We start from the raw sequence: 16,356 nt of genomic DNA, 5'->3' as shown, positions 1-16,356 counted from the left end.
TTGGTGAGTCTTGAAAGATTTTACCTTTCCTTCTTAAGTATGAGGTGCCCTTCAATAGCTGAATTGATGTATTTTTTCATTTCTTGATGCCTTTTCTGCTACACCATGTGCCAAGTGTGCAGGGACTAACTTTAACTTCTGAAGTATTGTTCCTTAAGTACAAGGTACTTTTATATAAGAATGTTATTTACAGTTTAGTAGATATACATACACACACTCTCCATTCCAATATCCAATTCTCTTTAAATAATTATGTGATGCGGGTATATCACAAATTGAATTCATTGTCACGTGTACTGAGGCACAGTGAAAAGCTTTGTTTTGCAAGCAATACAGGCAGATCACATAGCTAAGTAGCATAGATAGTAAATAATAGGTAAACAGCAGCAAAACCAAAAATGCAGGTACAGACGAATGTTAAGAGTTTGAGAGTCCATTCAGTATTCAAACAACGTAAGGTAGAAACTGTTTTGAAACAGGCTGGTGCGTGTGTTCAGGCTTCTGTACCTTCTCCCTGATGGTAGAGGTTGTAAAAAATCATTGCCAGGGTGAGATAGATATTTGAGAATGCTGGCAGCCTTTCCTTGATAGTAGACCTGGTAGATGGATTCCATAGATGGGAGGTTGGCCTTTGTGATTGTCCGGGCAGAGTTCACCACTCTCCGTAACAGTCTCCGATCTTGAATGGTACAGGCGTCATACCAGATAGAGAAACATCCAGACAGATTGGTCTTGATGGCACACCTATAAAAAAAGTTGCCAAAGGTATTCACCATCATGACAAATTTACTCAGCTGCTTGAGGAAGAGGAGACATTGTTGGGCCTTTGTAATGTTCACATGAAGAGTCTAAGAAAGCTTGTTATGGATGACCATTCCCAGGAGCTTGACACTCTCCACTCATTCCACCTCTGTGCTGTTAATGTAGGGAGACATGAGTAACATCCTGCCGAAAGTCAATAATGCGTTCCTTTGTTTTGCCAGCATTGAGAGCTAGGTTGTTCTCAGTGCACCATTTTTCCAGGTCTTCCACCTCCCATTTGTTTTGTCGCCATCTGAGATTCGACCGACTATGGTGGTGTCATCCGCGAACATGTAAATGGCATTAGTCTGGAATATTTGGCAACACAGTCATGGGTATACAGTGAGTACAGTAGGGGGCTGAGTATGCACCCCTGGGGGGCTCCAGTGTTGAGTGTGAATGAGGATGAAATATTGTCCCCACTCTTCACTGATTGTGGCCTGTGGGTCAGGAAACTGGAGGATCCAGTTGCAGAGAGTAGGGTTTAGTCCGAGATCACTAAGTTTAATAATCAATCAATCAGTCTTGAGGGGATAATAGTGTTGAAGGCTGAACTGTAATCAATGAGTAGGATTCTTATGTAGCTTTTCTTGGTGTCAAGATGTTCTAGGGAAGAGTGAAGGGCAAGTGATGCGCCATCTGACGTGGATCTGTTGGTCGGATAGGCAAATTACAGTGGATCAAGAGTAGTGGGGAGGCTGGAGTTGATTAATGCCATGACCAGCCTTTCAAAGCACTTCATGACCACCGAAGATATGCTGCATGAGCCTTTTTAGGCACAGGGATGATGTTGGCCCTCTTCAAACAGGCAAGCACAGTGGCCTGCTGCAGGGAGAGGTTGAAGATGTCTGAGAAGACCTCTGCCAGTTGATCTGCGCGTGCTCTGAGTGCACAGCCTGGTAACTCTGTTTGGTCCCATCGCTTTTCTTGGATTCACACGAAGGAAAACTGATCTGACCTCTCAAGCAGAGATTGTTGGGATAGGTTTTTCAGGGCTGGTCGGAATAGGTGTTCTCTCTCTACCGAAATTCTGCTCAAAGCGAGCATAGAAGGCATTGAGACAATCTCTGAGGGGTATGTCATAGTGCAAGATAGGAGACAGTCTCTTTTTAGAACCTGTGATGTCATAGTTGCCGGGTGTCTGGGTCTCTAGTTTGGATCGGTATTGGTCCTTGGCTGTCTTAATGCCTCTGCGAAGGTCATATTTGGATTCCTTATATTTGAGTGGGTCTCCTGGGTCTCCTCACACCTGGTTTTTAGCAGGTTCTGTATGTCCTGATTCATCCAGGGTTTCCTGTTTGGAACACCCGGATTGACCTCCTCGGTATGCAGTCCTCCACATACTTGCTGATAAAGTCTGTGATGGCGGTGGCGTACTCATCCAAGGTACTTTGCGGACTGTTTGAACATGGCCTAATCAGCCGGTTCCAGACAGGACCGGAGTTGATCCTCTGCCTCCACTGACCAGCACTAGATCTGTATCCGCGAGGGGGTCTCCTGCTTGAGCTTTTGCCTGTAAGCCGGGGAGAAGAAACACTGATTGGAGTTCCCAAAATGAGGGCGGGAGATGGAGTGGTAGGCATCCTTCAAAGTGGTGCAGCAGTGGTCTAAAATGTTCAGGCCCCTGATTGGGATGGTAATGTTCTGGTGGTACTTGGGCAACACCTTCCTTAGATTGGCTTGATTGAAATCATCAGCCACAATAAACAGGGTCTCAGGGTGTTCCGTCTCCAGGGGGTTAGTGGTGAAGCACAGAACATCCAGAATTTCCTCAACCTTTGGTTTGTACACAACAGTTAGTATAGCAGTGGTAAATTCCCGGGGTAGATAGAAGGGATGGCATTTGATGATGAGGGTTAGATTACTTAGTGTGGAAACAGGCCCTTCGGCCCAACAAGTCCACACCACCCCGCCGAAGCGCAACCCACTCAGACCCATTCCCCTACATTTACCTCTTCACCTAACACTACGGGCAATTTAGCATGGCCAATTCACCTAACCTGCATATTTTTGGATTGTGGGAGGAAACTGGAGCACCCGGAGGAAACCCACGCAGACACAGGGAGAACGTGCAAACTCCACACAGAGTCGCCAGAGGTGGGAATTGAACCCGGGTCTCTGGCGCTGTGAGACAGCAGTGCTAACCACTGTGCCACCGTGCCACCAACTTTTTTTTTAAAGTTTCATAGTTTTTATCTGCCACCTGCTTCATTCTATACTGAGGAGTTCAAGGCTTGGGGAGCAATGGCTGCCCAGGGTTGCAATGTCACTTTAATATATCTTAATCACCCCATCCCTCCATTACACATTCAATTGGCTTTCGTTACTCCACAGTCAACTGCTGCAAAGACCCATCGCTCCTTTTCAAAACAAAGACTAGTATTTCTGTGAAAACACGGATTTCTGTTGATTATTGCTCATGCATATAATCAAATTACCTTAGATTGAATCTACTGAATATGAGGTATATGTTAAATCTCACTCACGTACAAACTTCATGGAAAATTTATGAAGGAACAAGTAATACCCGTTTTTAGGTACTGCTTTTATTTTTACCTTAGAGGTTTATAAAATCATGAGGGGCATGGATAGGGTAAACAGACAAGGCCTTTTCCTTGGGGTTGTGGAGTCAGAGAGGGATTAGGTTTAGGGTGAGAGGGAAAGATTTAAAAAGGGACTTAAGGGCAACATTTTCATGCAAAGGGTGGTGCGTGTTTGGAATGAGCTTCCAAAGGAAGTGGAGGAGGCTGGTACAAATACAGCATTTAAAAGGCATCTGGATGAGTATATGGATAGGAAGGGTTTTGACGGTTATGAGCCAAATGCTGGCAAATGGAATTGGATTAGTTTAGGATATGTGGTCGGCATGGACAAGCTGGACCAAAGGGTCTCTTTCCATGCAGATGTAGACCAAGAAAGTTTATTCCCAAAATTGTCTGCAGGTTTGGGGAAATTAAAGATAGAATACCATTTTATCCTTAGGGATACTGCTAAAACAATTTGTTTCTAACATAGAAAATTGCCACACCCACTCTTGGGGAAAGTTAAAAAGAAGCAGATTTGTATGCTAAAATAAGAAGTATTTTCACCATTTACCAACAAGATGGTGTTATGGATTAGTTATAGTCCCAAATTCCAACAGTTTAATTAGCCTCTGTGTGGATTTATCTCAATTGAATTAAACAGTGGAACATTTGATTCACCAAATGGCTTCAGTGGACGTAGGTCTAGGAAAACTAAGAGTACCCTATTCACCAAGATAAACATGAATAATGGATTTTAGCAATTACCTTTGGATAAAGATTTCAGAACGTTGGTGACATTTATGAAATTTTTTGGGCATTATTGCTTTAAAAAGCTGCACCCTGAAGAGCACCTATAGCAGATATTTTGCAAAGAACAATGTCCAACCCACTGAAAGGCATTGATAGGGACAGCATATACCAAAATATTAGAACATTCATGCAGGTGCTTCAGAATACAGGTCTAACATTGAATGAGAAGTGCTAGATGCAAAATTGAGAATAACATTTCTTGGGCACTTAATCTAAGCTACTGAAGTTGCAGCAGACTACCCAACCAACCCATGCTCTGAACCAGCTTAAAGTAGCCATGATGTGGAGGTGCCAGTGTTGGACTGGGGTGGACAATGTCAGAAGTCACGCAACACCAGGTTATAGTTCAACAGGTTTGTTTGAAATCACAAATCGTCGTGAAGATAAGTACACAGGTACAGAATTTATAGGCAGAGCAATCAAAAGATCATACAAATGGTGAGTGGAGCGTCATCAGGCCAAACAACAAGTCTCTGCAGGTGATCAAAAGTGTCAGATGGTATGAATAAAGTGTCAACAGCTGAATAGCAAGTGAAGGAATGACCTATGATCCAATTAATTGAGGCAGAGAGATAATTACAAAGAAAAATACAATGGTGCTGAGACAAACTAAATGGCTGGAATAACATGGTAAGTGTTAGAGTCGCTAGCAGAGGGTCTAACCAAAATAACAAGTAATCCAAAATTGTACAAACTAATTAAAGTAGCAAGATCATAACAAGTTATCAAGGTGATGGTGCCAAAACAGGACAGTAAGGAAGATATAACAAATACAGAACAGTATGATGGGGTGACATGTAGTGTGACATGAACCCAAGATCACTGTTGATTTCGTACCTATAAAGCTAGCCTCAACTGTGATTTTGGATTCATGTCATGCTACGTATAAACCCATCATATGGTTCAGTATTTGCAAAATCTTCCTTACTGTCTGCAATAGTGTACCGCTAGTTTTTAAATATGATGCTAGTGGTATGAATGTCAGAAGAGCCAGGTAATAATGAGCACTTCTGTCTCTCTGGCCATGCAATTCCCTAGGAATGAAATATGTTGCATGACTAATGAGGTGATGAGTGGAAGGTTGCGAGAGAAATGTCATTGACCAATAGAGGCCCATTGTGAATCTCATCTGACAAAACACTAACTAAAACTGGGGAAGTTCCGCTGAAAGACTAGTCAGAACATAGACCTAATATCGTCATATCATGCCAATGTTTTGGGTAGTACAGGCATCTCACTGTCATTCATGACTAGCTAGTGTTCAATGAGAGATTAGTAATACAAGAACGCTTAGACCTGAAACTCTTCAGAGAACTCGAATGTAATTTGTGCATTACAAGGTTGTGTGTCAGAACACAGCAGTCAGTGTGGTGGCCAAGGATAACATAGAAGAAATGATGAATAATTGCATTGTGTGTGTGGTGATCAGCCAAAAGAAGAGCAAATCATTATGACCATTATCTTTTCCATCAAGGCCATGAGAACACTTGAAAATTGATTTATTTACAGTTTGAATATCTTGGTTATTAACATTGTACTTGAAGTGGACCAGTCTATGTAAACCATCCACACAAGATCATTACAGAACCAATGATAGAATCCCTCAAGAAAACCTTGTTGATGCATAGCATTTTGGACGTGTTGTCTAATGCACTGGTCCATATTTTGCAAATAACCAGTTCAAAATGTTTGCAGATGAATACGGTTTATTCATGTCCCAACTGCATTCCACTATTCTTGAATGAAGAGGAGTAAGGAGATTGTGAATTTCAATGGAATTGAATAGAACAAGATTTAAATCTTGCAAAATTGAATTAAAAGAATCACTGCTACAGATTTATCACTGTTAGTGGTATTGGTGGGTAGGGGTTTGAGAACATAGCTTCTGAGACAGAGATGGAAGTTACAGCCAAACATCATTCTGAACAAGCATAACAAAGTAAAATTGTGTGAAGAGCAAAGAAACAACCAGGCTGGAAATTTTAATAAATGGTATAAAACAAGTGTTACCACAGCTAAAGACCAGGGACAGAGTGTGGACAAGACATCAACAGAGAAAAGGAATGATCATAGAAAACAAAACCAAGGTCATATATGGTTCAAAAAGATCAAGGGATAAGACAAAAACCATCAGACTTAAGTTACTTTTTAACATGACATCAAGACTATGACTGAATGCTTTTTTTGATATACTATAATTTTTGCATTTCCAGATAGCTTTTCAAGTTGGTTATTCCAACTTTGTATGGGTGTCCCAGGATTATAATTATGTAGAATTGCAAAGTGTTTAGTACCACCCAATATGCTTAAAATATATCTTATCATTTGTAAGTACACCCATTTTTGTGGTCTTTAAATGACAATTTATGACCGGAATTACTTTCAAAATGTGTTTTGACCAACAGCTGCACTACCATGGGGACTCCAGTGATGGTGCTATAAAGCTGGAAAAGTTGCAGTCCTAAAAGTGTTGCAGAACCTAGCAATTCTGGAACTTCAGTTCCCTCGTTGTAACAGTTTGCTTATAGTTTTTGGCAAAAATTTCAAAAAGTCAAGAGGAGTGAAGATTATATACTTTTTAGGCAAAAGTGAGGAGCAGATGCTGGAAACCAGAGTTTAGATCAGAGTGGTGCTGGAAAAGCACAGCAGGTCAGGCAGCATCTGAGGAGCAGGAAAATCGACGTTTCGATCCTGATGAAGGGCTTTTGCCCGAAACGTCGATTTTCCTGCTCCTCGGATGCTGCCTGACTTGCTGTGCTCTTATATGCTTTTTAGTCAATGCCTTTAAAATTGCTAATTGTAATGCAGATATTTTAATATCCAGTATCCTTTTTTCTTTAATCATTAAGAATGGTTTTCTGAATTTCATTGCAAGTTTAGTTGGTCTACTATTGGTTACATTAGTAGAGCCTTGAAAAACCTTTAATTCACTCACTGTTCATGAATTAAACAATCCAATCATAATTTCATGTTGCAGTTTAATGTCTGAGTCAAGTAATTGAGGTTTCATTTGTTTCCATGATGTAATGAACTAAATCTGCTTTCCTTTCCAGATTATCAAAGACATTCAGTTATTGGGACTGGTAGCTGGAGTGATTGGTTTGGATATTCTGATTCTGGTAACATGGGGTATTGCTGACCCATTACAGTGTATGGAATCCTTAAATGCAGGAGTGAGGGTAAAACAAACTTTTAGTTTTGAAGCTTTTAATTACTCCTTGAATTTTCTACTGCAAAATGATTTATTATGATTTACTATTAATCCAAAATCCTTTGATATTGAACAGCAATTGTATTGCTTTCCTCATTCCTCAGGTAGTTGAAAAATATCTTTCTTACTCCATTACAATCATGAAATGTTGTGTTTCTCAGTACACAGATATCTGGATAATTCTTATTTCACTTCTAAAGGTAAGAATTCTTATTTCTTCATCCTTACCAAATTTTGGCTTGTAAAGATTAATCTCATTACCTATCCTTTTTATTCTTGGTAGGCTGTGTCACAGCAGCTCTGACAATACTGCATTTATTGGGCCATTTGAGCAATAGGCTAAATTGCTGCCACTGACATCACAATAACAGTGTAGTATGGACTTGAGTCAGTTGGAAACTAAATAAGAGCAGGTGGCAGGCTTTGTCTTTTGGAGATTATTGAAACAGTCAGGATTTGATAACATTTGGCAACTGTTATGATGAGTTATTTTCTTCTGGTTCCACATTACAATCACCATTTTTTAAAATTTCACTTCATGACGTGGTGGAATTTGAATACCTCAGCATGACTGCTGGTTTGGTTCTATAAATACTACATTACACACTTTTTTCCAACTTTGGTTCTATTTTTTGATCACTCTATATAAATTAGGATGGACAATAAATAGTGGCAGTGTGTGTGGTGGTCATTTTCTTTGAATAAATTTTCTTTAAAAATCTTGTATTTTTTAAACTAAAATTTTGTTAAAGCAGTTTTGACAGGAGTAGACCTATCATTCACCGATGTGTTTCTGTCGAATGACAAATATTCTTACGCACTGCATCTAAAGCTTATCCATCTATTCAATATCAATGTAGTCTCTCTTTTCTGCCAAACAGAAATATTCTTGAGAGTAAAACTTATTTTCTCCATTATCAAATATGTCCTAAAACTATTCTTTGCTTCACCTTTATTTTCAACAAGTACAAGAGAGTTTTGTCACTAAGGTTGAGACTGCACATGTAACTGTCCTCGGTGTTTCACTTTCCACATCCGCTTTCTCCTCATCCACCAAACCAAGCTTAACCAGTTTACACCTGCCAAGTCTTGAACCTGCACTTTCATCTAGCTTTGAGATCTTCTTTGTGACCTCAAAATTAATCTTTTCATGCCCTTGACTACATCGTACCATATAGCTGACCACCCAGCCTTCCTTCTTGACATCTTGTCAATGTATAACATTATAGACTTGTTAGGTTCTTTGGTTGTTTTTTCCCTTTTTCAAAGCATCATTATCGCCCCTTTCTTGATACAGAATCATTACAGCACAGTAGGCCATTTTACCCAACATGTCCATGCTGGCCCTCGTAAGAAGAAATTCATATATTATCATTTCCCCACACTCTTCCCACATCCCTCCTCTTCAGGAATCTCTCTTGTGGGCTTTTGCCCATCTCTGAAATCTTTTAAACAGGTTTGCTCCAAAATATGCCTTCACCTTTGCAACAACTCCGGATTCGATTTCTCCATTCATTTCCTGTCCTTGCCTGATCACTGGAACAGCTTTTACCAAAATTACAAATGATATCCATTTGACTGAGGTGCTTTGTCCTTCCTTAAACACTCAGAAGTCTTTAACATGGTCAGTAGTCCCATTTTTCTGTCCTCCATTTCACAAAGTACTAAGACACCCTCACTTTGTTTTATTGTTAGCCATCTGGTCCTAGCAAAAGCAAAGCAGTGGGTTCGCTTCTGCCAATTCCATTAGCTCAAGCTGCCCATGGATCAAATTATGCCACATTCTTCTTCTACTGGCTTCAAATTTTAAAATTCTTATTCTTTTGTTTGTTTAAAATCCTTTCATGGCCTATCTCCTCTTAATTCTGTAATCACCTGGAGCCCTATAGCTGCAATTCTTTCCCCTTTATCCCAATGTAGATAACTTCATTTTCTGGCCTAGACCAGACTTCAGTTTTACATCTCTCTACAACGTTTGTTTAACTGCCATCATCCAACTGATTGTCCAATGTCTACTCAATGGATGAACCATAATTTCCTCAACATAAATAGTGGGGAGACTAAAGCCAGCTTCTGGAACTGCCTTAATGGCAATATACTAGACCTAGATTCCAACTGTCTCTGACTGTTCTTTCTTGAATAATAGTCTGTTTGCAATTTCAGCATCATATCTAACCAGAGCTAAACTTCTGATCCTTACTCTCTTTTCGAAAGTCACCTATGACCACCTTCATTATTTCAGCCTATATGGTACTGAAATCTTATCCTTACTTTATACACATCCAGACTGACATTCTGTCCTGGTCTAACACCTCTATTGTCATCGTATTATCTACTTCCCTTCATAGCCTATCCCTCCTGTTCTCTGTATGTCATAGGACCTCATCCTCGGAATTCTTAGCTACTCCAGCCTTGGCTTCCAGTGCATCCTCTCCCTCCCTTTGTTTCACCATTGATGGCTGTTCCTGAACCTCCGAAAGTTCTTGACCATGCTATTCACCCAACTTCTCCTAAATAAGGTTGTTTAATGTATCCTCATTAGGCTTTGCACCCATTTATTTCTGTTAATGCCTCAGAAGCAATTTTGGGAAAGGTTTTGAATGTTATATAAATGAATGTTGTATTACTAAATGAAATGAGACATGCTAACAGGAATGTTTTATTCCTGTTAGCATATCTCAAGCAAGAACTCTGTGTTACTCCTATTTCACTTAATATTTGCTTATATTTGCATCTCTTGTGCCTATACACTTACCAACATTTCTCCTCTCTCTCTCTCTCGCTCTCTGTCTCTTTCCCTCCCCCTCCCCCCCCCCCCCCCCACCCCTATCTCTTTGGCTCAACCTCCTTTCTCACTATTACTTGATGTTGACAACATGCACTTCTGCCTTGATGACTTGTTGAACCTCTCTGGGTAAGCCAGTTAAAGGCTTTGGTTTTTAAAAAAGAAATGTTTCTATTGATTAGTTTTGTTACATGGTTTAGTTCATTTACATGTTACTTACAACTATTGTAATTTTCTAAACACAGGGAAGTCTTCTGTTCTATGGCACATATCTAGCTGGTTTAACCAGCAATGTTAGTTCTCCGCCTGTAAACCAGACTGTCACCATCATGGTAGGAGTTTATCTGATCATGTTCACTGCAGGAATAATCATTCCCATTACTAGATTCTTGAGTTCCTGGCCCAATTTATCCTATGGTGTCACATCTGGAGGAATATTTATTTGTACCTCAACTATCAACTGTCTCATCTTCATCCCTCAGGTAAGGGAAATCTAAAGAATTACAGCATATTTAGAATGATACCATTTATTAACTCGCAGGAGCATAAAATGATGATCTTTTTTTCACCTCTGTATAACATCTGAAATTTTGTCTATGCTACTGTCTTCCATTGCCCCTCCTACACTGTTCAGGTGATGAAACTGAACTTGTTACTGAACCTGCTATTGGTTTCAAAAGAATGATATTTCTTTAAATTTTCTCATCACAGAAAAAATCCATTCTAAAACCTCTCAACTTGCTTTCTTTCATTCCTCAACTGCATGCTAGCTATTGAGAATGTCATCCAAAGCTATGGGATATCGGTGTACACTTATGTTGATGACAATCCAGTTCTCACCACATCCTTTAACTCCATGGCCACATCAATGCTCTGTAGCATCTAGTTATTAAGAGTCACAATCTCTTCCAATTGAGCACTGGAGTAGCTAAAGATATTATTTTCCTCCTCCTCAAACTATAATCTGTTACTGACTACACTACCCTGAGGCTGAAGCTAGTGTAAATCTTAAAATATGAGTTGACAGAGCTGAGGTTCAAAGCACACATCCTATCAAAGCAAGTTTTTCACTTCTATCTCTTTGTGGCTAAGTCTCCAACTCATATTCTCTCTTTCAAGCTTCTGCAGTTATAAAAGGACAAGATACATGGTGCAGTAGACTTCTTTCAGTTGTGTTAGAGCTTAGTTAGTGTCATGCACAGATGCTATCCAAGGGAAAAAAAAAGGTTCATTCCTTTACTGTGCTTAGTTTCAAATTTCAGCCAGGTAAACAAAAGTTACTATCTATCTAAAAGGATGAGAGAAAACTAGATCTGAAAATATTCGACAGTGGTAGCTTTGGTGTTCCTAACAACCAACCAAAGACATATTTATTATTTAGACATTGGCAATCTATCTGCCCTCTCAGTATCAAGAGCCTGAAACATGAAGAGAGCAACACATCCAAAATAAATTCACCAATATAATTTTAAAGGCCTTTTAAGCATCAAACAGATGTCCATCAGTTACTTAACAAAAGCGGAACTCAAACAGTGTGCACGTTAAATTGAGGAGCCGAATGCTGGGTCCTTGTCCATGATGTATTTGGCAGTAGAGTACGGGTGCATTTAATCAGGTGGGATTAAATTCATGCAGGGAGGCCCATGGGTGGGTTTTACATGTTGCTGCCAATTGAGATCCTCAAATAATCAATTAATATGTTAGAAGAACATACTTGTGAATGATCAGAAGTGGAAACTTATCAGAACTGTTTTGACATCACTGGGTTGGAGAGAGATTTATCATGCGATTTCTTGGAAAAGGTCAAGTATTGAGGAGAACTGTAGGTCATTTGCTATTGATTGGAAAAGCACATATCTTTGAAAAACTGTGTTGAGCAAAACATTTTAAAAAGAAGTGATAGATCATTATCATGACCTTAATTGCTAGACCAACAGAATGGGTTTGCACAAGGCCTTGTGCTAATGGTTGTTCAGCAATAACCTCTGCTCTTTTTGGAATCTTTTGTCAAGAGCATAGGAGTGAGAAAAAAGGACCTTCAAATTGGAAATAGCATCTCTTTTGAAAAGTGGGAATTGTAAGAAAGTTGGTAGTTGCTGGAAAGTTTTGCAAGAAAGAGTTCTCTCTCTAAGTAGTATTTGTGAATCCCAAAAGCTTAAATAGTTAGGCACCCTGATAATTTACAAGTTTTACTTCCAAGAATCCAAAATTTGGTCCAGGATCTTCAATGGCTGTGCAACCAAACATCATTCAGATCTTATCAACAAAAAATCAAAGTAACTGTGAGAACTCAAACCATTCTATCCTCTGCACTTGAATCCTTGGCCTACAGGGTGTTTGTTCTTTTCTTGCTTATTTTTCCTCATACATAATAACTTTACAGAGCTGCATTGTCATGTCCTGCTTGTGAATAAACATGTATTTGGGATGTGTCTGCACTGCTGCTACTGAGTGCCAGTGGTGGAGAGAATGAATGTATGTGAATGTTGTGCCAATCGAGTAGATAGCCTTGTCTTGTCTGGTGTCAAGCTTCTTGAGTGTTGTTAGAGCTCCAATCTGCCAGGCAAATGGAGACTTTCTATCACACTTCTGACTTGGGTCTTGTAGATGGTGGACAGGCTCTGGGGATTGAGGAGGTGAATTACTAGCTACAGGATTTCTAGCCTTTGATCGGGTTGGTTTCTCTCCTGTTAGAGATGCTCATTGTTTGGCACTTGTGTGACATGAATGTCATTATATCAACATCAGTGGTTTATATTTTATACTTAGCATATAAATTGTCCTCTATTCTTTCTGAGGATTTCTAAAGGCTTAAAAGGTTCACTTATACAGTACAATCTATGATATTTAATTGCTTGTCTACGTAAAGCAGTTTGAGCACAGTCATGAGGTCAGTAGGGTATTTGCTGCATAAAGAGAATTTTATTTTTTACAAAATTGCTATTGTCTAGAATTGATGCTTAGTACCCTGGCAGATTTTTCCAGTCTGCACCATTGTACAGTCTTATTAGCATACAGCTGCTGGTTGCAGCATGTCTTATGGCTGCTATCCAGCCTACATGCTAGATACATCTTATCACCTCCCAGCTGAATGCACAAACCCCTTTGAAAGAACACAAAGAGCCATATACTGATTCTTTTCACACCATCATAAGGACATCAATTTCCTTCATCAGTTTTATAAGTCATTGCTCTGCAAGTTTGTAGAAACTGAACATGCCATTAATTTTTGCTAAAGTGTTATTTGAGCATTGTGCTGAATGTGAATACAAAGAAGCCATAATTAAATGTGAAGCTAGTAAAACTGTATTGTTTTCTGCAATATAATTAAAAAGGAATACCCATTAAATGTTTACACTGCTTTTGTACCAGCAAGAAAATGAAAGATTTTGTGGCACAATGGCAGCAATGAAAGTGGTAATTATATAATTACATTTTGATATTCAGGTCTAGAGAATTGTCCTTTGAGATTGGAGGTTGAATTTTTGCCTCTTAATGTTAAGCTAAGCTGATCCAGCGGACTAAATGAGAGGTGTGTAGGTCATGTTTTAAATTTCCCTCCAACTATTCCTGCCGCATGCTATTTTCATTGGTTGGGAAACGTAGTGGGTTGCAAACCAATGCTCTGTTAAAGTTATATCAAGTTTGCTGCTTAAGTATCTGCTCCAAAATCAACTTTCTGGTGTTACTACTTTTATGTAGTAGGGTAGGATTCCTGAAGGCTGTCACACTTTGCAAGGTTACTTGTGAACCTTGGGGAAGCTTCCTATGGAACTAGGAATATTTACATATACATGCACTGCACCTCTTTCAACTCGACAAAATAGATGATAGCCATTCATCTGTTAATTCTCAGAGCAATGCCTTCTCTACTCAGGGTCAATGTGCCTGTTTAAAATATAAGTGACGTCTGGCAATCATCATTAACAGGTGCATTATCCATGGCAATATCTACCAGAGTTCACTTGGCAACAAATCAGTATTCTCCTCTCCAGAACTCCAGGCTAATGTACTGGCAACATGATGAAATTTTATCATGGCAGATGGTGAAATCCGAATTTAATAAAAACCAAATAAAAAGATGGCCTAATGGTAACAATGTTACCTGTCAATTGTCATTTTTAAAAAAAATGTTTCACTAATGACCTTAATGTTCTGGCCTACATGTAACTCCAGAAGTGTAATTGACTCTTAACTGCCATCTGAGCAATTTAGAGTTGGGTAATAAATACTTGGCCTAGTTAGTAAATGCCCATATCCATGATTTTAAAAAAAGATTCCAGCTGTACCCAACATCTTGACCAAATAGTAAATTAACTAGCTTTTGGAAGTTGGGACCATAGAATCAGGAAATAGTCCTTATTCTTCACCTCCTCTCTACCCAATTTGACACAGTAACATTGAGTTTCTATTTAAGTGAAAATTCTAGAAATAAGTTGTACAAATGTTTACCTTCAGGATCTCTCTATTGTATTTTAAATTTGAAGCCATGAGGCAACCTCATATATGATGATGATAAGATTCTATGTTCATGATTCTTGACAGTGTTCTTAGAAACAGCATCATGGCTGAAGACTGCAGGAAGAGAAGACAATTTTATGGTACCAGTGACAGTGACTATCAATGTTCACTACTAATTCGCCTCTGAAACAAACAGCAATTTTTGGATTCTTTGAGTATAGATCATTTTGTTTCATACATAACTTTCAATAAATTCCTAAAAATCCAAATTAATTAGAGTTCTGTCAACAGGTCAGACAGTGGAAGCAATTTGAGGAAGAATTAAACCATACTCCAAATCAGATGGCAAAATATTTCAACAGTCCAAGCAAGAGCTTTCGCTCTATGTACAGTGATGACCAGATCTATTACCTGCTGGGAGAAAATAACTCCATGAAACAACTCCTCACTGAGGTAGAACAGTAATGTATAACAAACAATTTGACTTGAAGATATAGTAATTAGTTACTGAACACTAGTAAAGACATGGATTTATAAGAACTATGCTTATACAGTGGGGCTGAAAATGCTATCAGTTGCAACAAGTCAGCAGCATTTATCCAGCAATAAAACCCATTCTTCCTGATGCACATTGAACATAGCAATGTGATTTGGGAAAGATTGTAGCTTGTGAACTTGTGAAAAGCTGTTAAAGAGCTAAATTTGATTTGAACATCTGAGCAGATCTAAATTTGATCCCAACATGCTTATCACCCTGGTGAAGCAACAGTACAAGATGGACAAGGAATTGTGGATGCATTAGGACACCCAAACAAACAAAAAAATCACCTTTGAATGGAGAAATTGGATAATAAAAATCTATTTTCCCACAACATGTATCTTTTCATGGGCTTTTACCTCTAAAAGTATTTGTGATATGCATTAACTCCGCATTTTTAAACTTTCTGTTAAGAAACACAATGCAGGTTACAATCACAGTTATTCTGAAAATAGAAAACATACTATTTCTGTCAGAATGCTTTCTGTCTAATAAGAAGAAAGAAGAACTAGATGCTGCTATGTCTTTCACTGTTTTCCAGTTCATCTGTCATAAAACATAGGAAACAGAGGTGTAGAAGTTAGACCATTTTGCCTGCTTCACCATTCAGTAAGAGCATAGCTAATTTGGTGACAGTCACAACACAATTTTCTTTTCTGCAGACTCTCTACCTCCCCTTGTCAACTTACTTTCCTAACCATCTCAGTGACATCAGCAAATGTAGCCACATTTCATAGATAGATAACTCATGGGACTCGACTAGTTAGAGCTTGCCAACCTGAAGATGATAATTTATCCCTATTTTCTGCTTCATGTTAGCTTTCTGTGCTCAGTTCAACAAACTTTGGTGTGACACTTTATTAAATGCTTTTGAAAAGGCAAGAACACATCCACTGGTCCTCCCTATCCACCGTGAACATTATATCTTTAACTCTTATAGATTAGTTAAACATGATTTCTGTTTTACAAAGCCATGTTGCTCTGCTTGATTGCACGTGATTTTCTAAGTATCCTGTAAAAACCTCCTTAATAATAGTTTAAGCATTTTCCCTATGACTATATGGAGACAGCTGTTTGGTAAATTGTATCACTTTAACTGTAGCTGAAAAATGTGTTGCTGGAAAAGCGCAGCAGGTCAGGCAGCATCCAAGAAGCAGGAGAATCGATGTTTCGGGCATAAGCCCTTCTTCAGATTCCTGAAGGGCTTATACTCGAAACATCGATT

The 16,356-nt window shown here is 39.0% G+C and overlaps 1 protein-coding gene across 3 annotated transcripts in view; it reads left to right on the top strand.

The window, feature by feature from the left end:
* gpr156 (G protein-coupled receptor 156) overlaps window positions 1–16,356 on the top strand; it is a 67,744-nt gene that overhangs the window by 47,732 nt on the left and 3,656 nt on the right. For 2 of the 3 annotated variants that reach the window (XM_072585307.1, XM_072585308.1), the window contains 4 exons: window positions 7,190–7,315; window positions 7,452–7,547; window positions 10,378–10,614; window positions 14,885–15,046. In XM_072585307.1, the coding sequence (XP_072441408.1) occupies window positions 7,190–7,315; window positions 7,452–7,547; window positions 10,378–10,614; window positions 14,885–15,046 (621 nt within the window). The remainder of the gene's footprint in view (window positions 1–7,189; window positions 7,316–7,451; window positions 7,548–10,377; window positions 10,615–14,884; window positions 15,047–16,356) is intronic. The other variant, XM_072585309.1, reaches the window with a different exon arrangement.

Source organism: Chiloscyllium punctatum, chromosome 15, assembly GCF_047496795.1.
Source record: "Chiloscyllium punctatum isolate Juve2018m chromosome 15, sChiPun1.3, whole genome shotgun sequence".
Lineage (NCBI taxonomy): Eukaryota > Metazoa > Chordata > Chondrichthyes > Orectolobiformes > Hemiscylliidae > Chiloscyllium > Chiloscyllium punctatum.
This window is presented reverse-complemented; position numbering and strand designations above follow the sequence as displayed.